Consider the following 23,739-nt stretch of genomic DNA (forward strand, 5'->3'; position numbering starts at 1 on the left):
CTCTTTGGGGAGGCAAAACTGTCATTGGATGACTGTGGGTCATGGACAGAATGCCATTCTGAAAGTAAAGAGATTGATTAGTGTGCTAAGGAATCTACTGTCATTGCTAGCAAATTCTTATTCCTGACATACAGATTGGGTTTGTATAACCTTTCAGGCTGCTTTGAGCACACAGCCAATCAGCAGCATCCTGCTGCAATTTAGGCTAGAAAAGTAAAGCATTTCCCAGGAGAGGGAGGGGTAGACAACAAGGGGGATCAGTGAAGGGAGAAAGAGGAGTATTTGGAATGTGAGTTACATGATTTATTATCAGAATGAGAAAACAACCCTTCTTGAAAGGCAGGAGACAAAGGGAAGAGACTAAGTTCTTTTAGAATTGTGGAAAGAGACCTCTTAGACAAAGCTGCAGGGTCTCTTATCCAAGAACAGCAAAATAGTGTCACAGCGGTAGATGAGACTATCCACTTTACCATGTCCTTACAAAGGTGTTAGAGACTTTCTAATATTAGGCTGTCTGGGGTTGGGAGATTTCTACATTATTCATCAGTCAAGATATAGGAAAATAATTGTGGTTTCTGTTTATTTCCCCACAGAAGCATGAAATCTTCTGAAGTCAACAGAGTTCTTCAGTCTCAAAGTTACTTTCATTTACTTTAGCCTTTATATAAATTGTCCTCTCTCTGTTTGCTTCACCTTGAATCATTTCATACAAATTTTCCCAGCTTTCTCTGAATATCATTCATCATTTTTATCACTCAATAATGTCCCATTTCAAACATATACCACAAGTTGTTTGGCCCTTCCCCAACAGATGAGTGACTACTTTGTTTCAAATCCTCTGCCACAACGAATAATGAGCATGTATATAACTTGCAAGAAGTTTGTGAATGAAGGGGATCAGATAAGGAAGATGGCAGGTGTATGGGCTAAAAGGAACATTTCTTTCTTGAGAAATAGGATAGATGTTTTTTATAGGTAGATGTGGAGAAACCAGTAGAAGGGTTAATTAGAAACAGAAGAGAGAGAAAGTGGCTGATTATTGGAGCCAAGTCCAGAAGGAAGTGGGGAGGGATGAGAACTAGACACTAATTTTATCAAGCAGTGGAGATACTGTATTTCTCCATGTATAAGACACTCCTGTGTATAAGATGCACTTTAATTTTGGGACCTGAAATTTGAAAAAAAAAAGTATTACATGAAGTTATTGAACTCAAGTTTTATTCATCTGCTCATAGCTTTAGGTCATCTTTGGGCAAGTCTAGTACACATACGCATGCTTAGTCCATTCCGTTTCATGAACCTGAAGCACCAATTATGTCCTCCTTTGAAATCAATAACTTCTTTTTCATCAGCAGTTGTTCTTGCCTCGTGCTGAACCATCTTTGTGGACACAGGAATTCCAATTGCCCTTTGCTCTTCAATCCGTATCTTCAATTCCCTCTCTAAATCAGGCCATTTTGCAGACTTGCCTCTCGTGGCCTTCTTCTGCCCTGGCGTTTTCAGTAGGGTTTCTTCTTCCCATAGCCAGTCTTGGATTGTTTTCTCAGTTGGAGGAGGACCAAACTTATGTTCAGCAGCACAATTTCCATTCACTTTTGCAAACTGGATCACTTTTAACTTGAATTCAGCACTGTATGAAAATCTTTTCTGAACCATCTCTGGGCAGAACGTGGCAAAACGTAACCTAATATACCTACTGGTAACAAATGTGAAGCAATGAGCACAAAGACAATAAGCACGGAAAAGGGGGAAATGCAAGTAAAAAAACCTACAACCACTGTGTAAGACACACCCAGTTTTTAGACCCCAAATTTTTCGAAAAGGGATGAGTCTTATACATGGGGAAATACAGTATCTCTTCTGTAAGTTATGCAAATGAAGGAAGAGGGAATAATGGATGATCCTGAGAAAGATTGGAAAGTAGAAGAGAAAGTAGAGGAACTCCTTTTCTTTTTTTTTAATATAATTCTTTTATTTTGTGTATTTAAAAAGGTTATTCTTAGCAGGGGTTGCTTGCTTTAGCAGGCTGGCAAAGGAGTCCAGCATCCAAAAAAGATTAAGTTGCCTTAGGCTAGGTGACCTTGAAGATATCTCATAGATATAAAAATCTTCATTTTTATGACCCCTTCAGTTTCTTGGCTCCTGGAAGGAAAGGACATGATAAGAGAGGGTTTAGCATAGGGGCTTGAGTACTGGGTTTTGCTAGAGGAGGGCTTGGATTTGAATTCTTCTATTTACTAACTATGTGACTCTGGGCAGTAATTCTACGACTTCTGGTTCTTGGCTATGAGTACTGAGCAGTGTCCAGGAGAGGATAAGTTCAAATCAATAGAAAAGCTTTGGAGATTTCTAAATAAGGAAAAATGGGAGCCTGGAAGGTAGAGCAAGCTAAGCTCCACAGGATTTTTAGAGTTAAAAGAGAGAGACCTCATCATCATCAAATTCAACCTATCCAAAAAAGACATTGTACCCAACAAATGATAGCTATTTACTGCTGAAGAGATCTAGAGGAACTTCTTTTCAATGTGAAGTAAAAGGCTGAAGTTGTCTCCTGTCATTGTTGGGTGTTGCTTGGGAAGAGAGGAAAAGATCTGAATAAAATAGGGGAGTAAAATAGGAATTCTCATTTTATAGTTGAGGAAACTGACGTTCACTAAAGTTAAGTGACTTGCTGAAGGTCACGTTACTAGCAAGTGGCAGAGCCCGGATTCAAATGCAATTCACTTACTCCTTGACCATGTTGTGGATTGTAGCAGCATTAGACCTTGTTCATTACTATACAAGAGACATTTCTACATGTAGTAGATAGAGAGCTGTTCTCAAGCCAGGAAGACCTGGCTACAAGCCCTACCTCTGACACTTACTGGTTGTGTGTGTTAACCAAATCACTTAATGTTTCAGCACCCAGATGGTGCAATGGTTAGAGTGCCTGACCTGGGAGTCAGGAAGACACATCTTCCTGAATTTAAATTTGGTCTCAGACACTTATTATCTTCATGTCCCTGGGCAGATCAATTAACCCTGTCTCCTTCACTTTACTCATCTATAATACGAGCTGGAGAAGGCAATGGTGAACCCTTCCAATAGCTTTGCCAAGAAAACCCCAAATGGGGTCATGTAGAGCTGTACTTGACTGAATAAGTTCTTGGTAACTCAGGCTATGAATTGAAGAGAAGGTGCCAACTTGCATTGGGAGAGGGAATTTACTTGCCTGAGAGATTCGTATGCCAAAGAAATCATAGGTCTAATCCCTATATACACACTTAATGATTTCATAGCCATGGTCTTCCTCTACCTTTTTCTCCCAGTGACAAATACCATGTTATTTAGAAGAGGAGGTGAGAGGCCAAATGAATCCTCACTCCTGCTTTTGATTTCTGAGGCCTAGCGTCTCTTATTTCAGTAGGAAAGTTTCCTTCAACTATTTGTACACCATTCCCCTGCTTAGCCCCATATTTAACCGTATTTCCTTCCCAATGTGTAGTCTTTGCTCTAGTCAAAGTAGTCATACCCTTGTTTCAAGAATACACCTATGCCTTGTTTGGTTTATGTCATTCCCTTCTATAATGCCCTCATCCTTTCTCCTTGTCTTTCCAAGTCCAAAATCATCAAGGCCTAGCTCAGGCCCTACCTTCTTCACCCAGTACCAGTTGCTTTCCCTGCTTTCTGATATCTTGTAACGCTTGTAATCTGTAACACACAACGTAACATAATTAATTATATTAACTATTTTGTATTGTCCCCTAATAGTTTCTTAGCTCAGCTAAATTATAAATCATGTAATTAGATTGCTAATGAGAGGTCAGCTCTTTGGGTATTTTAGACCGAGGCTAATGGGATACCTATGCTTGGGGTGCAGAGCAGGGGGAGAGGAGTCACCATAGCCCAAAATCTGGTCTTCAGTGATATAGATTGAGGAACTTTTTTTTAAATTCATCTTTCACCAGAAGATTATCTTCTGAAATACTGATACATGTTAGACAGACTAACAAATAGCCAGACTTCATAGTTTAGACTGCTGCTTGGTTAATTTACTTCGATGAATAGATTCAGTCACTGAAGTAAACATACCTACTTTCCAGGTTTCCCCTTCTCCCCCCTCCCTCTACCCTGCGCCTCCACCTTCTACTCCTATCCTCACTTCTTTTCAACATACCCAGCTCAGAAATGGAATTAGCTATATCAGCATGTTATTTAAAATAGTTGAATGGAGAGAGCTATGTGGCACAGTGGGATAGAAAATTAGTAAATGGTGAGATAAGTTACTTTCGGCAGATGGTGATTAGAGTCTGATGAACTCTCCTTGTATCACAGTTGAGTACATATATCTTATGAAAGGACTGCTTCTCTCTACAGGTGTGGTGGCATACTCTTTTGGGTAGTATTGAATAAACATAGAAATTCATCACTTTCTAATGTTACTTTTTCAGTCTTTATCTGCCACCAACTTTGACAATGACAGCATCACTTCCTCAGGAGTAAATTGATCATTCATTTCATTCACTCATTCAACACTATATTTTTTTTTTCATGTGCCTCTCAATGAGATTACAGAGATAAAAATGAAATAATGCCTGCCCTCAAGGAGTTTACATGATACCTGTAGGGGGGAGGAAGGAAAAATATTTACACAGATAAGTAAATAAGTTACTGGAGGGGAGATGAGAGTGGTAACCCTCTGGAGGGATCAAGATAGACCTCATGTGGGATATGGCCCTTGAACTGACCTTTGAGGCAGAGATAATGAGGGAGTATATTCAAGGCATGAGCAACCCATGTCAATGTATTCATCAAGGAGATGCTATGTAGTATGCAGAAAATATCAAATAAGTGGATTTTGACTAAATAACCTGATTTTATAGTCTACATCTTTAAGTGGTGACTTTCAGAAAGGAGTTTACGTAGATTACCTTAGGTACTTTGAGATTTGAGACATACCAAAATCTTATTGATTACATTTACAAATTGCCTATTGAGGTTAGTTATTTTCTGAGATGACTTCTACAGCTAATTTGTTCTATTTCCAATAACTATTTTTAGGTTCATTTCAGAGAATGGCCTTTATTCATTCTGTCCCCCATATTTTGGTGGCAGCCCTATATGTTATTATCTTTTGAAATGGAAGGGAATCAGTGTCAACCCTCTAGATAAAGAGAAAAAAAAAGCAATGCAACAAAAACCTAGATCATCAGCTAGAGAGAAGTGCAAACTGTGATTGTATTTCTTAGATCACTTGGCTGGATTAAATTTGATCCAAATATGTGTGTGCATGTGTGCTTTCATACATGTTATTTTTAATGTTCTAATATTGATATAATTTTCTTTATTTTAAGCTCTTCTAAAAGCCTGTGCTGATGGAGGTGCTAACCATTTGTACAATGTCACTGAGGAAGAGCGGGAGAGGTATGTTAACTTTTAGAGTATTCAGAATTTCATATACCTCTATCAGTATTCTGGCCTTATGATCGCCAATATCCTCCTTTGTGTCCTATGAGAAAATCAGTTCTCTCAAAAACATTATCAATAGAGCAATCTTGAGCATTGTGGAGAACTGGTCTTACTTCTTTACTCTCTTCTACTTATCAGCTACCTGTAATAAAAAGAGGCCCATTAATGTTTTCTTTTCTTACTTTAATCTCATAAAACATGTGTTTTCATGCATTAATGCTTTTAAAGATTATGCTTTAACTCCCATGAATTTCTGTATCTGGTTGGATGCTGGACCAGATGACCTCCAAGGTCTGTTCCAATTCCAGGTTTCTATGATTCCCTAAATTAGAACTCCAGATGGAGGCTTGAGATGTTATTAATGCAGTTAAAATGAATTAAAAATGAACACATGTAAATGAAATACATATTTTGCTATTTGAAGATGTGACATTTTTATACTACTGCTGAGGAAAGCCCAGTATAATTTACTTTGACTTAATTACTTCTGAGTTATGCAGTCATATATCTTTTAGGGGATAAATAGTTCATCCCTTAATGATTTGCTATATACACTCTCTGGTTTCCTCAATCTTTGCATGGTGTGCTATTTTTAGTTGAAAGAATTACAGGCGGTGGGAAGGATAGGAATTGCTTTTAAATACAACTCATTGCTAACATATTTGTGGTCTAACCCTTGACATGCACACATTCATTTATATTCCAGCTATAAGCTGACTTACTATTAAATGCAATTGCATTTCCACCATATTTGGTATTGGAGAAATATTACCACCTTCCAGAAGATAAAGCAGTTCAATGAAGAGTGAATGTCCATATTTGTTGACAAAATAGTGTGACTGTATATGTCAGTGTTGGAGTGTGGATGTTAACATGGTCTGAAATGGCCACTTTGTGTTCAGATAATAGGTATTTTTACCTAAATTAAGATGTAGCATAAATTAAACCCTTGTCTAGTGTTACTTTCTAATAGTTAAGTGGATTGTCTGTTTTAAAAATAATTCAAATTCAGTTTATAGACTGAAACTATATAAAGTGATAAATCAGAATATACTATTTTTAGCTGGCTTTTGAATAAAGTGAATAGTTATTTAAAACATTGTTTCACAATTGAAATTTAACAAAAGAGTAAACTGAGGCAGATCTCTGGGCAAGACAGTATTTATTATCAGGAACATGATACTTGTCAATAAATGGGTCAATTGGCTGCCTTCCTTTGTGCCAAAGACCATAAGCAAAGACAGTTCCCCTTATGTAGGTTTTGGAGAGTAAAGAACAAAGAACTGAACAGGGTAGATGACAACATGGAATTAAGGGCAACATGATTGGTTACGTAACTGAGGTGAAGGGAACAATGTGATTGGTTGGTTACACAGCTGAGGTGGAGGGAACAAGGTGATTGGTTGGAAGTTTTGTAATGGGGCCTAGCAACGACCCTCCTTGTCTCATGAGACTGAGAAGCACTCATTGTTTGAGTGCATGTGTGAGGTAGCAACCTAGACTTTGGACAGCAAACCAGGCATCCTTGTAGGATGGTTTGGTGGAGTAAAGATATCAGGTCCCATTCTCTTTGTGTTGAAACACATTCCCTAAGGTTTGGAAAATTCAAACCTTAATAAAAACAGTGATTAGCATAAGAATTGTATTTTCTGAATGAATCCATTACGGGCCCGCTGAATTCTGAAATAAGTTCAGAGACAAAACTTAACCAGTTACAGGAAATAAACAGGACAGGACAATATCAATTCCTGTGACTAGGCTTAACAAGAAAATGATACAGGATCACTCTTAATCTTCTCAGTGTATAATAACAGAATTTGGATTTTGGGGCCACCACTTAAAATATAGTAAAATAAGAGTGTTTGATGTGATAGAGTACAGGGAGAGTTAAAAAAAAAAACCTAAATATTTGACTGGAGTCTGGAGAATCTGATCAAGTGGTATTTAAATGGAAATGGAGTGGGGGGAAGCCTGCTTCTCTGTCTCTGTCTCTCTCTCTCTCTCTCTCTCTCTCTCTCTCTTTCTGTCTCACACACACACAGAGAATATCAGCTATAGAATAGGAAGAATTATAGAAGAAAAGATGAGTCATTCATAGGACAAAACATTCAAGGGGGGAAAAGTAATAAAACTCATGACCTTAGATGCATTTGCATAAATAAATCCAAATATGGATAATAGGCAAGTTGAACTAAAGATCTTAATGAAGAGAGATAAACTCAACCTCTAGATGTCATCGAAACTTGCTTTGATGGGTTTTTGCTGTTTGGAGAGGATATTTTCAAATAAGAAATTAAATAAATAAAGTATAAATGGGAAGTTGCAGGAAATATAGAAACCAGAGGATGACATTATGGTGGAAAGTATGTGGATAAACAATAGAAGGAACATAAAAGGGATGTTTTCAATGGGTTATACTTGTAGACCATCTGGAAAGTAGGAAGAATTAGATAAGGAGTTTGAGAATAGAATATAAGCCTTTGATGGGGGACTTAAATCATAACTTTCTGGAAATCTCTGTCTCTCTCTACTTGTAAAAAGGAAAACAGCTAATACATTCTTGTTTTGCTTTAATGATAACTTCATTCTTGAAAAGATGGAGGAAGTAGCACTATCTATTGGGAAAGAACTATCAATTCGGGAATGGCTGAACATGTGGTATATGGTTGTGACAGACTACCACTGTGCTATAAGAAATGGTGAGCTCAATGATCTTAGAAAAACGCGGAAAGACTTGCACAAAATAATGATATAATAATAATAATGTTTTTAGATTGGATCTGATTCTAGCCAATATATAATAGCTAGTTACTTAAATAGAAACGATTAAAACCTTAGTGTGATGTGACTATTTCATGTTAGGATTATTGATAGAGGAAAGAAGAGCCAAGCATGTGTAATCTGACACACAACCTAAATTTTGCTATAGCACTTTCAAAGGGTTTAGGGAAAGGCAGGTAGGGGAATTAATGCCAAAAGAGATGGAAACTTTTCAAGGATAAAATTCTTCAGGAGACACCTAGTAAATGTGAATTTCTAAACAAGTTGTTTAGAATGTCCTGGAAACTTACTCTGCTATAAGAAATGATGAACATGATGAATACAGAGAATCATGGAAAAACTTATTTAAACTGATGCAAAGTGAAATAAGCAAACCAGCAAAACAATATACTCAATAGCTACAAAAGTGTAAATGGAAAGAACACCAAACAATTATAATTCAAAGATTCAAATTACATTAAACCAAGAAATATGAGATGACACGTCCCACCCACTTTACAGAGGTGAGGGACCGAGGATATTGAATACCGCAAATATCATTAGACTTATTTCTACACGTTGCCTTAATGTCCTTCAACCATGACAATTCCATCTTCTGTCTCTGGTCCCTGAGCTTGGAATGCTCTCCATTCTCTGCTCTTTCAGATTCATAAAATCCCTAGTTTTCTTCGAGGTTCTGTTCTGGTCCCATTAGAAGAGGCCTTTCAGTACTGTCCTAGTTGTTCATCTTTCATTTTCAAAGAAGTCCATTGACATCGTGGTTTGATGTCTTGACTCATGCCTAAATTGGCTTTAAGTGAGGCATAGTTGCACAAAGTCAGATCAGCCTCACTCTCTCTTCCAGGGTCATCCAAATGCAGTGGCAGGACACTGCACCTTTGATGTCTGACCAAGCCCTAAGCACTCTACATCACCTGCCTTCATGGCTGTTGCAACACATCCCCCTTCCCTCCTTCCCTTCGGCCACCCCCCCCCCCCCCCCCCCCCCCCCCGTCCAGTCTTCACATGCTTGAGGTAGACATCTGCCTAAATCAGTGATGGTCTGAGGCCTCCCAAGTTGCTCCCCCAGTTACTAGTATACTATTTGCCCCTTAAAGAACTTCTTGTTCTGATTTCCTATATTTTCCATTTAATTATATGTGCATTGTTAACTCCCTGCCGGTTATCATTATCAGCGAAATGTAAGCTTCTTGAAAGAAGGGACTCTATGCTTTGTTGTTATTGGTTTTTGTTTTATTTATTGTCTCTCTATTCCCAGTATCTAGCACCAAGCCTTGCAAATAGTATGTACTTTATTGAATTGTCTACTGAATGGTAGGCTTTACTGAATCTCTTTTGATTTTTCTGTTTCATTTCTTCCCTTAGGGATTCTTCTGCCTCATTTTGTTTTAAGACCTAATGCTGGGCCTTCTAAATTAGTTAGGGCATAGAAACACAGGTGCATATCATTGTGAAAAATGTTTACACATTTATTGGAAGGTGTGTTGGGGCCAGTTGGCTCATTTGTTTGGAAGGTAGTGACAAAAAAGCCCAAGTTGTGAATTTTATCCTGTTTGGGCCAGCTAGCTTCACACAGGGAGAACATCTTTCCTTGGCCACAGACTTCAGTCTGGCAAGCAAGCTGTCCTACTGATGGTGAGATGTAGCAACCTTATGTAATTCTATTTAATTAGAAATAATAATTAAATTTGTATTAGTAGATGTAATTTAACTTAAAATTTATTGGTTAACTACTGTCTGCAAAGGATTATTCTAGACACTGATGAGGATATAACAGGGCATAGCAGAAGAATTGAAAAAGAAGCCTTAAGGGGAAATCAGTATTGAAAATCTCAATCAGAAGTGTTTCTCTTGGCATCATTGGTTAAAAAGTAACTGAATAAATCAAAATGAAAATTACTGGTGTCAAGATATCAGAATAGAGAGACTCTATGGTTCCACCTGCACACATGGCACCTGAGGCCTGCTCATAATGTTTTCTGGATACTTCCTTAGCCATTTACAAATGAATTAAACCATTTACACATCTAGTATTTACTCCTATTTCTGGCCTGAATTTCCCCTCAAAATCGGAAATTTAGCATAGATGAAAGATGTAGTTGTGGTCCAGGGAAAGGAAGTTGGCTCAGAGGTTCAGAAAATACATTGCCACCATTGAAAGTAGATTTCCAGCTGTTTATCATATTTTATTTTAAGATGCAGGTGCAAACAAATCTTAGGGTAGTTGAAAAACATTACCTATTCAAACACTGATGTACATAGTGCCATGTCCTGATCGGCTGTATAATTTGTAGGAGGGAGAATTTTTTTAATGTTAATTCTCACTGATTTTTTTTAAAGCCCCTGTACATACCTCCTTGTCTCCTTTTATTTTAAAGTAGACCTAATACTGGGATTGATTTTGTTGCATCTTCCACGTGTCCTTTGTATTGGCCAATGTCTCATAGTACTGCTCTGGCTCACTTCATGATTCAGGATGCTGCAAATATATGAATTTCTGTGTATAGATCTGTGTGTGGTGTATAGTGATGAATCAAGCCACTAAGTAGGGTTGGGTTCATTTATTGCTTATTGTACACCAAAGTTATAAGTGCAACCCCTATCATGAGTCATTCTTGAGGAAAAGAAACACTGTCTTTTGTAGCCCTTAAGATGAAAAATTAAGGAATTAGTTAAAGTAGAATGTAACCACTTTCCGTCTCTTAGTTTGCCGGTTAGAATTCAACAGTTTCCCTCATTTTAATTTTTTTTTACAAGAAATTTTACTGTAATATAACACTTGGCTCCTTCTAAGGTCTTGCTCAAAGTAAGAGTATAAGTCCCTGAACAGAGGAAACTGCTTCATTTCCTAGGGTTACCAGATGTGTGTCATCCTTAGGTTAATTATGAAAAAACTCCTAGAGTAGGCCTTCCATCCATATTTAGTATAGTCACCTGTGCTTTTATATAGCTGACTGTATGCCAGAGCTGAGCTGCCCAAAAGTCCAATCATGAGATCAGAAAGACTGTCCATGTACTCAACCACATGTATCCTGGCCAATCACTGCTTCCTAAAATCAGATTGCAAAGGAGAATTTGCTGATAGGTGCCCTTTTCTCTGTATAAGTAAGAGCAACTCTACCTCAAATTGTACCCTGCTCCTAAAGATTTCCTGGTCCCTGCTCTGCTCCAATGTAAAAACTCCTAAGGGACACGAGTATTCTTCTCCACCATCTTGGAAAACATCTATCAGTGTTATGTCATTCAATGAACCTCACTTGAATGTGTATGCCTTACAATCTTTTCTCTTTAAGTGAGGCATAATAATGTTTATCACATAATTATTCATTTTTATAAAGCATTTGTAGCTAAGTTTAGGGCATTGACGAGATACAGATCACTTTTGCAACACCTGAAATTATCCCCTGTGAAAGTACAGTGGAAATATTTGAATTAGAAAACCAAAAGTATGCCCTCTATAGAGACCATGTGGCCTGGTGAACTTGGAGAAAGATAGATTGTGTTTACACCTTGCCTCAGATAAAACTCTGACCATGCTAAATACTAATGGTACAAAAGGAAGGCCCTGTCCATACAGAGCTCAAATTTTAATGGGGAAGATGACTTTTTAGATGAGACTTCAAGGAAGCAAAGACCCAGAGATGTGAAGGGAGAGGATTCCAGGCATCATGGATATCCTGAGAAAGTACCTAGAGGCTAGAAATATGGAGTGGCTTGTTAAGTAATAAAGAAGTCAGAATCTGTGTTGCTAGAGGCAGCTCCTTATATTGGGAGTTCCTATATGAAAAAATTCACAGGGCCTTGACCTTTTAAACATTGGTGATCATAATGTAAAAGAAATATAAAGAAAAATGTTTAAAAGGCTCCACTATTTTTAGTGTTTATTTAGACGCCGAACTCTGCTGATAGGACTAGCACTACCACATACCTTATTTGTGAAAGAAGATGAGATTTATTTGGTTAGTAATGGGTGAAAATGGGTTAGTCTGAGACTGAAACTTGTATTATAAAATTTTAGAAACTTAAGGGACCTTAGAGCTTTTCTAGTTCAAACTCCCAAACAATGTAGGCAGTACTTTCTTCAACTTCTTGGGATATAATTATCCAGCATTCTTGCTTGGATATATCCAGTAGTGAGGAGCTCACTACTTGAGGAGGCAATACATTGATTTATAAATGGGTGTAATTGTTTAAAATAAAAAACATATATTGAGTTGAAATGTGGAATTTCACATCTTTGTTCTGAGTTCTTTTCTCTGAAGCAATGTAGATTGTCCAAATTCCCTTCTACATCACCATATTCTCCTTCAGCATTCTGTTTTCCAAATTCACTTTGTTTCAAATTCCAGTCTGGCTTCCTATGTATGTAACCATGGGCAAAGCACTTCAACTCATTTTCATCTCCCACATGACTATATGGTCTAAATCAGGAGTCACAAAATTGCAACTGCTTGTGGACCAAATCCATCCACTGCCTATTTTTGCATGGCCCATGAGCTAAGAATGTTACTGTTTAAAAATTTATAAATAAAGTGGCAGCCTGGATTTGGCCCATGGGCTGTATAGTTTGTTGACCACTGGTATAGATCCATAGTCTCTCAAGTGAGGTATGCAAGATAATTCATTGCGGTGTGTGAAAAAATATTAGAATATATTTTTGTATCTTAAAAGGAAATTAGTAGTTACTACTAAGATGTCAAACGTAGATTGACATTGGGACCCTGGCTTAGTCCATCTGTCAGATCACATTATATATGGTGTTTGCAGTGTCCTAAAGGAAGTTAGAACTGCACTGCACAAAGGCGATTGCCAATGACGCCCTCATTTTCTTGCTCTCAGTTCAATTGTGATGTATTCTACTTTGTGTACTAGTACTATTATAATTTTATTATTTAGCATCAACTAACATTCACAGAATGGACATGTGGCTTAAAAGCATTCCTATGAGTTTCTGAACTTATAATCCAATCTTTACATTGCTGGATGAAATTGTTAACAGAAAGCATTAAATCAAGATATTAAAAAATGAAGCATATTCAATCACATTGTCTTTTCAAAAAATGTTCCTAGTACTACTGGTATTTTAGGGAGAGCAAGAATGTTAAAATTAGCAGAATTAAAAATATTTTATATATCATATTTTAAAAACTTAAGCTTTCTGTCTTATCTCTGTACACAATATTTTAATATAGTAGTTGTGGGTGCATACTCAAAAAAAATTCATTCCTAAGGATGAGTCAGCGGAAAAGTTTGAAAACCATTGGTCTAGATCAGCTCAAATAAAGCCCTTTTCAGCTCTCAGATTCTAACATCCCATAGGTTCTTGCTTACCTTCCTTTGGATTCAGTTCCCTTTCTCAAGGACTCGGGTGTATCTCATTCCAGCCTTACAATGAAGAAAAAATCATCTTTACTCTGCAGGAGACAGCCTAGCCATTATTCTTTCATTTCATTTTTCAAGATGATATAGATCGTTAATGGCAAGACTTGGAACTAGATCCCAGATGACCCCTGCTTTCTAGTTTGCATACTTCATTATTCACTAAAAGCTGCTATGACATAAGCCTAGGCTGTACTATAACATTTATAGGGTCATCAAAGTCATCTGCTTATGTGAAATCCTTAAAATTTTAATATGTTAAATTCACAAATATAATTTACCAGATTTTATATTTGAGTTTAAACATAGTATAGATTATCGTAGGTTTCATAAAATTTTATTTTGTGAAGACATGGGATTGATACACATGATCTAGTTTATAGACATGGATTGGAAGTTTTATATCATGTTTCATATGTACTGCATTTGAAAAATTTGACTAGACCATTTAATTCATTCTCTAATATCTACAGTGGAATAATTTTCTTTAGGCTGTGCATTACCCTGTTTATTATCCAATTCCAGGCATTCATCTATCTTATTTGTGATTTTCAATGCCTTAATTCAGGAATTCTAGACTGTGTGAACTTTTTTTTTTTTTATAACTACATCTCAATATAATTCCGTTCCTTTCTAATCCTATGTATTTTATTTGATGCATTTAAAAACATCATTCTGAGAAGGCATACCTAAATTTCCACAGAATGCAAACTCTTCCATAACACACAAAAAGGTTAATAAGAACCTCTACCCTATTGTATCTCTATATGATCAGTATTGCTGAAAAGTTTTATATCAGTCCTATTTTGAAGACATTTGCTATTTCAAGAATTGTATGATTTATTTTTGGTTTCTTATATTGTTGTGTGTTTTAATAAGCTAATAGTCACTCCCTAATGTATCACTTTTGGGAATCTGGCTTTTCCTTTGCAGGTAGCCTATGAAAAGTAGTTCAATTAATGTCCTCATAACATCCAGTTCTATTTGTAAGTCTCTTCCAAACCCTTGCTGGCAACTAGTACTAATACTGTTTTGTCAGGGTAGCTCCAACACAACCTTATCCACTGGAAATTCTGTCTATAGAAAATGCTTTTCTATATTGTAGGTAGGCTGAACTCTTAAGTTGTTAAGTAGCCTTGTCATAGCTGGCAGACCAAAAAGCTTTATCAAACACCTGCAGGTGCCTTGGATTACTTAGTGAAATATCAAATCAATTAGAAAAGGGGTTCCCAAATCCAGTGTACCAAAAACCATATAGCACACACAGTTCGAATTCCCCTTTGGCAGACTAGTTAGTATGCCACTGTTTTATAGTCCCCACTAGCCTACCTGTGGTCTGTAATATTTTCTGTAAGAGTGAAAAAAAATAAACCCCTTTTCCAAATAAAATAAAACAAAATATGTTCTGCTCAGCCATTTCTACATCTATAATTAGAAAGTTTCTCCATATATTTCAGTTCTCAGCATAGTTAGATTAGAGTTCAAACCAGGGCAAAATTTTGCTGAAAGAGGCAGAGAAAACCATGCAACCATACTCGACCACAGACCTAGAAAAAGTTAAAAACAATAATAACAACAGAAACAACAGAGTGCCAAGAAATACATGAGGAACTGGTAATGATGATGGTGGGGTATGGCAGAAGTGGGAGACAGCTTTCATATTTCTTCCTGAAATCAGTGTTGCTTTTTTTTCCTGCAAATTCAAAAGGTTTTTAATTTGTAAAGGAATAACTTAGGCTTCAGAAGGGTACCTTTGTTACTCATGCCAGTTGGTGGGGGTGTTTATTAACTATGCTTGAAAATCCCTTGCTGTGCCAAGCCTTATCCTTGATTCTTTAAGAGATTAGGGCTGTCTTATGGGACAGGGCCTAAATGTTACAATTTGAAGCCCATTTTTATTTTGCTGTGGGTTTAAAAAAAAAAAAGCTTCTTCTGAAGCTGCTTTTTTTTTTTATTGTGCCTAGCTGGAAATAATAAGCAGTAGCAAATATTTTTCAAACTCTCAGTTTAAAAACAAAACTTTTCAGAAATAAGTTGATTAAACTACTTTAAAAAAAAATTCCAACACTGAAAACAATTAGACATGTACAGCAGAAACGGAAAGAACAATATTTTTAGAAAGAATGGGAGAAAGCAGGAAAGAAGATCAGATTAATTTAAGGGTTATTAGATAGTAGATTCAGAGCTGGAATGAAATTGGAAGGCAAACTAGTCTAAGCTATTTTTTAATTTTAATTTTTTATTTTTTTTACTTATTATTATTATTTTATTTTATTTTATTTTTAAATATATTTTAATGATTTTTATATCAATGTCACTTATTAATTACAACCACTCTCCCCTTCCCAGGCCCCATCCCAGAATCCTACCATGTAATAAAGAAGCGTAGTTAAACAAGATAAACTAACACATTGGCCATGTTATCAATCTATACTCCTACTTGTCCACTGATAGAAGGGAGGTACACTTAATTTTCATTTCTCCAAAAGTAGCCTTGACTACAGTTTTTAATCTTTACTGTGTTAAAATATTGTATTCATTTTCATAATTTTTGTTGTTGAGTCATCTCAGTCATGTATGATCCTTTGTTACCCTATTTGACTCCATTTGGGGATTTTCTATGCAAAGATACTGGTGTTCTTTTGCAGCTCATTTTACAGATGAAGAAACTGAGGCAAACAAGAGTTAAGTGACATGCCCAGGATCACACAGTGAGGCTAGATTTGAACTTATGAGTCTTTTTGATTCCAAGCCCAGTGCTCTGTCCACTGCATCACAATCTCATTATCTTATGAATGAGCAAACTGAGGCTTAGACAGGTTAAATCAGTTGCCTAGATCACATAATTAATAAGTTGGTAAAGCCAGAATTTGAACCTAGATTCTCAGACCAGAAAGCCAGCACCCTTTCTGTTAATACCTAAGTTGTAGCAGGTGCTGCAACTCTTGCTAGCTTCTTCCCTGCCTTATCAAAATGTTGGAAACAGACCCATCAAATTTCTTTTCCTAGGGCCTAGAACCTAGGGTGATGTGAAAATCTGTTGTTTCTGCCATGAGAATTTATTAAGTGCTTTCTACAGGTTAGTCACTATTTCTTCTCCTCATCATATGCTTCTCAAATATGTGTGTGGGTGAATGTGCACGCATATGGGCACATAGGCACACTTACACATCGATGGATAGAGAAGAGGCTAGAATTGAGGATGAGAGGTCATGATTTTTTTCTTCTGAATTATCGTAGTACCTTTAGAAGCTATCGCCCAAGGTCTAGATTATTCATTGGTATAAATGATCCTATTATTTTGATTGTCATTTGCAAATCAACCACATTTTGCTGATATATTTCATCCCTCAAAGGCAGTAATATTTGAAAGAATATATGCTTAATCATATGTTTTTGTCATTACATGCCAATTTAGATGGGTATTTTTTTTAACCTTCTAAATGTTCTCATGCTTATTCCTGCTCTGTACTTTTTTTCTTTTCAAGATCTTTCTTTTGAGAATAAGGTAAGAACAATATTCTCTTAGAATAATTATATTGAAACTGCTATATCAAAAGAATGCCTTTTGATATAGTGACACAAGTGTTCCAGTTACAAAACTGGGTGTATCAAGGTTGAGGGCACATATTAGAAAGTGTCAAGTCATCCTTCTCTCAGTTTTTTATCCTGACCAATTGCTTATACTATTCATAGTATACTATAAAACAGTTTCTTCTCCCTATTATATGTTTGCAAATTTAGAACTCTAATGGACCTTTGAGGTCTTTTAGTCCTACTCCTTTGTTTTACAAATGAGTAAAAAGCTAGGATTTTATCATATATCCCTCTAATTCCCATTATCTTTTTACTATACCACTATGGCTTTCAATCATGGATTGTTGGAATTTTAAAGGAACTTTAGACATCTTCTAGTCCAATTTACCCTTCCCCCTTTTAGATATGAGGAAAGTATATAAAGTATATAAATATATATATATACATATGCATTTGTACATATATGTGTATGTTAATATATGTATGTAAGCATACATATGTAAAGTAAATATTTACACAAAATTAGGCAATGCATTTAACAGGTACTTGGTCACTGATGACTTTCAAGACAATTTCAGCAGATTAGTAGGGGCAAAAGACAAATGGGAAGGGTGTTAAAGGTAAGTCACTGATGAGATAGTAAAGAAATTGAGTGTGGATTCTTCTTTCCAAATGTTTATCAGTGATGAAGAGTAGAGATAAAGTGTTATAGCTTGAGAGAATGGTAGGGAAAATCTTTTTTTTTTTTTTTAAAGGATAGGAGAGACTTAAGCATGTTTCTAGTAGAAAAGAAGTGCTATCACAGAACAAAAGGATCATTGCTATAGCTGACTATTGCATAGGTTGAGAAAGGCCCCTTTTCATTCTCATGAAGCCTATGAACAGATTCTTTATTTTAGTTTAAGGCTAGTAAAAATAAAGATTTAATTGTTTTCCCATTCAAATTCAGAGACCTTGTGATATCTATCTATGGCACCCTTGGGATCCATCATTAATCACTGGACTACATGATGTCTATGTTTATGATTATATGTCAAGTTTATGATGAACTCTATAAACACAGATTATTTTAGGCTAGGTAATTTTAGGACACGAGTTTGTAGCACAAAAACTCCCTGAGTATCAATGGAATGATAGTGTATCATTATCCTGGTGCAGCCTCAGCAGCAATCTTTTCTGTACTCTAATTCAAATTGCAAATGTCACTAATCCACTAATCAGACATAAATCATTTTTGGTGGGGGTGGTTGTGGGGGTAACTGAGGTGTTAGGAGAATTAAGAGACAATACCTGAGGTTCCTTTTAGCTAGCCTTAATGTTCTATAACTGATTTTTTGGTACTGAGGAAATGTAAAGAATTGATTGGCTAAGACAAACAAATAATCTGAGGAGAGTTCATAGAATGATGAGATGGGATCGTACAGAATTCCACGTGGCCAAGAAATTAGATTACAGGAACAATACAAGGTCCTGGAAAAGAAGGAGCAGAAAGAAAAGAGAAACTGAAGTACCTCCATGAATCATGTTCAGTCTTGGCCTTAGCAGCATTCACCATGTTTGCATATTGTAAAAGGAAAGGACTTGGTAATACTTCTGGCCATACGTGTTAGCGTGAAATAACTAACTCCCAAGAATCTGGGGCATGGGTGATTTCCTGCTCGTGAACTACAGTGACTCTCTGTTTTCGTTTCAGTGGCACACAGTGGTATCATATTTGATATTTTTGGGACACTCAAGTTCAGCCTATACCAAATTTTGGTTACCAATTTACTTGGATCCATTTTGTACCAACTACCTAAAATAACAATTCAATACATACCAATAGTATAATGTTAAAGTAACTTATATATTTGTTGTTATTGTTCAGTTGATCTGACTCTTCATGCCCCTATTGATATCTGTCTATGGGGTTTTCTTGGCAAAGATACTGGAGTGGTTTGCCATTTCCTCCTGTAGTGGATTAAGATAAAGTTTAAGTGAGTTGACTAGAGTCATATAGCTAGTAAGTGTCTAAGTCTGGATTTGTACTTGGGTCTTCCCGACTCCAGGCACAGTGCTCTATTCCCTGAGCCACCTAGGTCCCTCAACTCACATATATCATGTTTCAAAAACCAAATTTATGCACTTTATGTTTGAGTCTTTACCAGTTATCATTAACCTGTGCTGGATGCTATGTAATAATAAATGTAACTGAATTATGACTTTTTTCTTATACTGAAGCCTGCGTTAATTAGACATGATAGAGACTTTTAGCAGCTAATTTCATGAGAAATAGCTTCCTATCAGGCACCCAGTTATGTTTTAAATTATGCTTTGAAATTGGATTAATTGGAAGGTCAACCTTGTATTTGCATGGGCCACATGCATGTGGACGCTGGGAGAAGTGATGTTAAGATGTATGCTCATGAGAAAATTTCGGGAATGAGGAGTGTTTGGTAGTGTCTGTGGTAGTGACTATGAATTTCATCAAATGCTTTGGGAGTGATTAATACATCATCCATAAATTCTTAGGATTGTGTGGAGGACTTTGAAGGGATCCTTTCTCTCATAGGACTCTGAATATTATGGCTTCCATGATATTGGTGAACATATGCTTTTGCCTTACTTGATGGTATTGCTCAGTAGATAACTGAAGAAACAGTACAATTTTAAGGCTCAAGTTTATTTGAGTGACTCACATACCTTTTTCAAAATTAGTAAGTACTAGACAAGAGGGAGGCAGTACAGAGCTGGGGAAGAAGGACCTTGGTTCAAATCCTGCTTCTGCTGCCTAGAGCCAGTGTACACAAATCTCACCTGAGATACAAGCTGTGTGACCCTGGGCAAGTCACTTAATCCTGTTTGCCTCGGTTTCCTCATCTATAAAATAAGCTAGAGAAGGAGGTGGCAAACCAGTCCATTATCTCTGCCCAGAAAATTCCATTGGGGTCACAACAAGTCAAACATGACCAAAATGACTCAACAACAAAAACGTTGGTATACTAACAGGTGTCTTGATAAAAGTACTATTTGCCTCGTGTAAGCTGCCTCTGTCAGCCTTTGCCCCTTTTTAATTTGACCTCTAAGCAGTGGCTTCTTGGGGAATTTACAGATTACCGAGTCCAAGATCATTTCTTTTTTTATTTTTCATCTTTAATTTCTGGGCTTCTTTATTGATTTTTTTTTTCTTGCAGTGTTTTACTTTCTTGTAGGGCAAGATAGATTTCTATACCCCATTGCCTATATATCTTATTTCCCAGCTGCATGTAAAAACAACTTTTAACATTTGTTTTTAAAACTTTGAATTCTAAATTATCTCCCTTCCCTCCCCACCCACCCTCACTGAGAAGGCAAGCAATTCAATATAGGTTATACATGTTTCATTATGGAAAACACTTCCATAATAGTCATGTTGTGAAAGACTAACTATATTTCCCTCCATCCTATCCCGCCCCCCATTTATTCTGTTTTCTCCTTTGACCCTGTCCCTTTTCAAAAGTGTTTGCTTCTGCCTACCCCCTCCCCCAATCTGCCCTCCCTTCTATCATCACCTTTCCCACCAAGATCATTTCTAAAACCTCCCCTGGCTCCTAATTTTAGCCTTAGAGCACCAATACCATCCTTTCTACCTTTTTCTTTTGGGTTATAGCGTTGGGCTTTTCTTTGTCAGAGGGAGAGAATATTTTTCTCTTCCAGAGTGTGGCACTAATTTGATTCAGAAAACCTTTATTTAGTATCTTTAATGTACAAGGGATTGTGCTGGGGGCTGAAGACAAAAAAAAAAAAAAAACCAAAAAGCAATGGTTCTTGCTTTCAAGGAGCTTAAATCTTACTAGAGGCACATATTTACAGTATCTTTTTCACCTCTCAAGTTATAGCATCTGCCGCTGTTTTTCTTCTCCTTGAACCACAGAACAAAAAGAGACATTATTAAAAAGCAGGAACAATAGTTTTACTAGTTTTACAGTTTGGATATTGGCTCCTTTTATTCTTTCTCTGACAGTAATGATAGTTGATGAGGAAGATGGACAAGAATCCCAGATGAGCAAAAAACTGCATCAAACATGGAAAAGCAGTGGTCCCTCTAATCAGCCTGATTTTAGCACAAAAAACAAAAACACATTTGATGAGATACATAAACTGCTGATTTTTTGGTGAGTTAACTTCATCCATCAGCCCAATAAATCTTACAGATTTATAATACCTGGTAAGAATTCCATATGCTAGTAAGCAATTGATAATTAATAGTCACATAACTATATAATGATAATCACAATGATAATATAAAAATGATAATCACCTAATTGCTCATTACTGGAGAAATAATTGTCACAAGATATAGTGCAGAAAAATCTTCATTTTAGAGATCCCTTTAGAAACTATGTACCAGAGATTCTTACCCTTTTATGTATCATGGGCACCCTTGGCATTCTCGTGAAACCTGTGGATCCCTTCCCAGAATGATGCTTTTAAACAAATAAAATATATAAGATTGTGAAGGAAATCAATTTCATTTGAGCATAATTGTCAAAATATTAAACAAATTCATGGGTACCTAAATTGTGGCCTTTGCCCTAACGGAAGCTAAAATAAACACTCATTTTACTAATGATTTCTTCTTATGGATTTTCTGTTTGTTTTGTTGTTTCTTTGACTTGACCTGCAGTTTCATTGATTCAGTTACCTTCTGGTGGGGAAACCAGGACTTCATTGGTATACTTTGTTTAACAATCAAGATCAGCGCTTGCTCTGCAAATTATAGTCTCACAGAATTGCTTAGAGCATTGCAAGATTTAGTGGCTTTGTAGGGCCATTCAGCCAGGGTTATCAGATTGAATCCAGGCCTTACTGTTTACCAAGCCCACTTGTCTAGCCAGTAATCCAAGCTGCTTCATAACCTATTTCAATATGAATTTATTAAATAGTGAAATCATGATATTTGATCTGGTTGTAGCCATTAATTGCATTTCTTGAAATTCGCCCATATTGTCTAGTGTGTGAAGTGATAGAATGCCATGTAAACATATTTATGAATCTTAACGATCACAATATTCATTACTTGGCCATTCCACATTATAATGTATGTTTCAACATGCTTGGATACCAGAAGCCCTGTTGATGTTTTTAATCAGTCATTTATTTGTTCAATTCAACTGAAACAAATCAAAAACAACAGCAAACCTTCTTTTGACTACCTCCACACAGCTTGTATTGGTAATAGAATAGCAGTGAAATTGAAAGAATAACAGGAATCAAGTATCTCATTCTGGCATGTGCACATCTAGGAGGACCATTTACACACTGAACAGTATTGATGGAGAAGGTAAAATTTGCTTTTATATGAAAGAGGCTGTATTAAAGACTCAACAGGTGTTATTTGGATTTGACTTAGGCCACGTTTCCTCCAAACTCAGACTCTGATGTCTCTTCATTTCGTGTGTGTGTGTGTGTGTGTGTGTGTGTGTGTGGTTCTGACTTGTCAATCTCCTCCTCTGCTAGGAAGGCTTTAAGTACCAGCTTATTTCATGGATGGATGGTATATTGCCTATCTTATGACTAGTCTGCCTCCATGATAAATGTTTTTGTCTGTAGTGATTCTTGAAGATGTCTACAGAGGTATAGAGAAGGTTTATAATATACATTGGTGAAGGAAATATCTGTAACAATGAAATCATGGCCCCTCCAGCCACTGAAATATCATTGGTGTTTAGAATAAATATTGTGCCTTTTCTATCATCCTCAAAATCCTTACTTGACTTCCTATACAATAATCTTTTTTTATCACTGTATAAGATGCAGCCTCTGATTGGGGTTGAAGGAAAGAGCAGGTTTATTATTATATAATTCTTTTAGTTGCAAACAAATGTGCTTTTTGAGGATACCAGGTAAGATCCTGTGGCTTCTATTTAGAAACATAATATGACAAACTATTGTAACTAAGTCTTAAATTGGCAGGTTTCCAGCTAGCAAGACTGGAAATACCTTCTAAAAGGTGTTAGGATTTATAGATCATGAAAGAATTTAAATTGGAATGGAAGTAAATGATTGTCAAGTATTTAAGCAGACATTGGAATAACCAGAGTATGGCACCACTACATAGGTGGACAATCATTGTTTTTAGAATACTAATGCTTTTGGGTTTTCTTGTGGTGCTTGGGTTTTTTTTTTTTACATCTGGGAATTATTTAAGCCAAAGTCCCTGTTGTCCTGGCAGATACATGGCATGTTTAATAGTCTTTATTTCATAATGAAAACAAAGGGAAATATAGTATGTAATTTTGTTTTAGAGAACCCCAAGGTTTTCAGAAGTCTAGATTGTTATAATTTTAATGTTAAGGAAAGAGTAATCTTTGGATTTAGTTAGGTATATATTAAAAATACTTAGGCAATCAAATTGTTAAGCTTTGTAAGCATATCAACATTATTGGGTCTCTGAATCAAATATTCACAGAAATGATGGGAGGTAAAATGATTACCACATTGGAAAAAGATTTATGGCTGGAGTCTGGTTGTTGAAGTGCCCTCCACAACCAAACTGTGAGGACATATTTATCTTGAATTATTGATTGGGATAGTTTAATCATATATTTTTACTCTGTTGGTTATCAGATGCTG

The 23,739-nt window shown here is 36.4% G+C and overlaps 1 protein-coding gene across 1 annotated transcript in view; it reads left to right on the plus strand.

Annotated features, from left to right (window-relative positions):
• Nucleotides 1-23,739, plus strand: part of LOC118850966 (thiamin pyrophosphokinase 1-like) — a 329,782-nt gene that overhangs the window by 19,076 nt on the left and 286,967 nt on the right. The window contains exon 2 of the mRNA XM_036760571.1: nucleotides 5,334-5,403. Within this exon, the coding sequence (XP_036616466.1) occupies nucleotides 5,334-5,403 (70 nt within the window). The remainder of the gene's footprint in view (nucleotides 1-5,333; nucleotides 5,404-23,739) is intronic.

Source organism: Trichosurus vulpecula, chromosome 5 (genome assembly GCF_011100635.1).
Source record: "Trichosurus vulpecula isolate mTriVul1 chromosome 5, mTriVul1.pri, whole genome shotgun sequence".
NCBI classification, from domain to species: Eukaryota; Metazoa; Chordata; class Mammalia; order Diprotodontia; family Phalangeridae; genus Trichosurus; species Trichosurus vulpecula.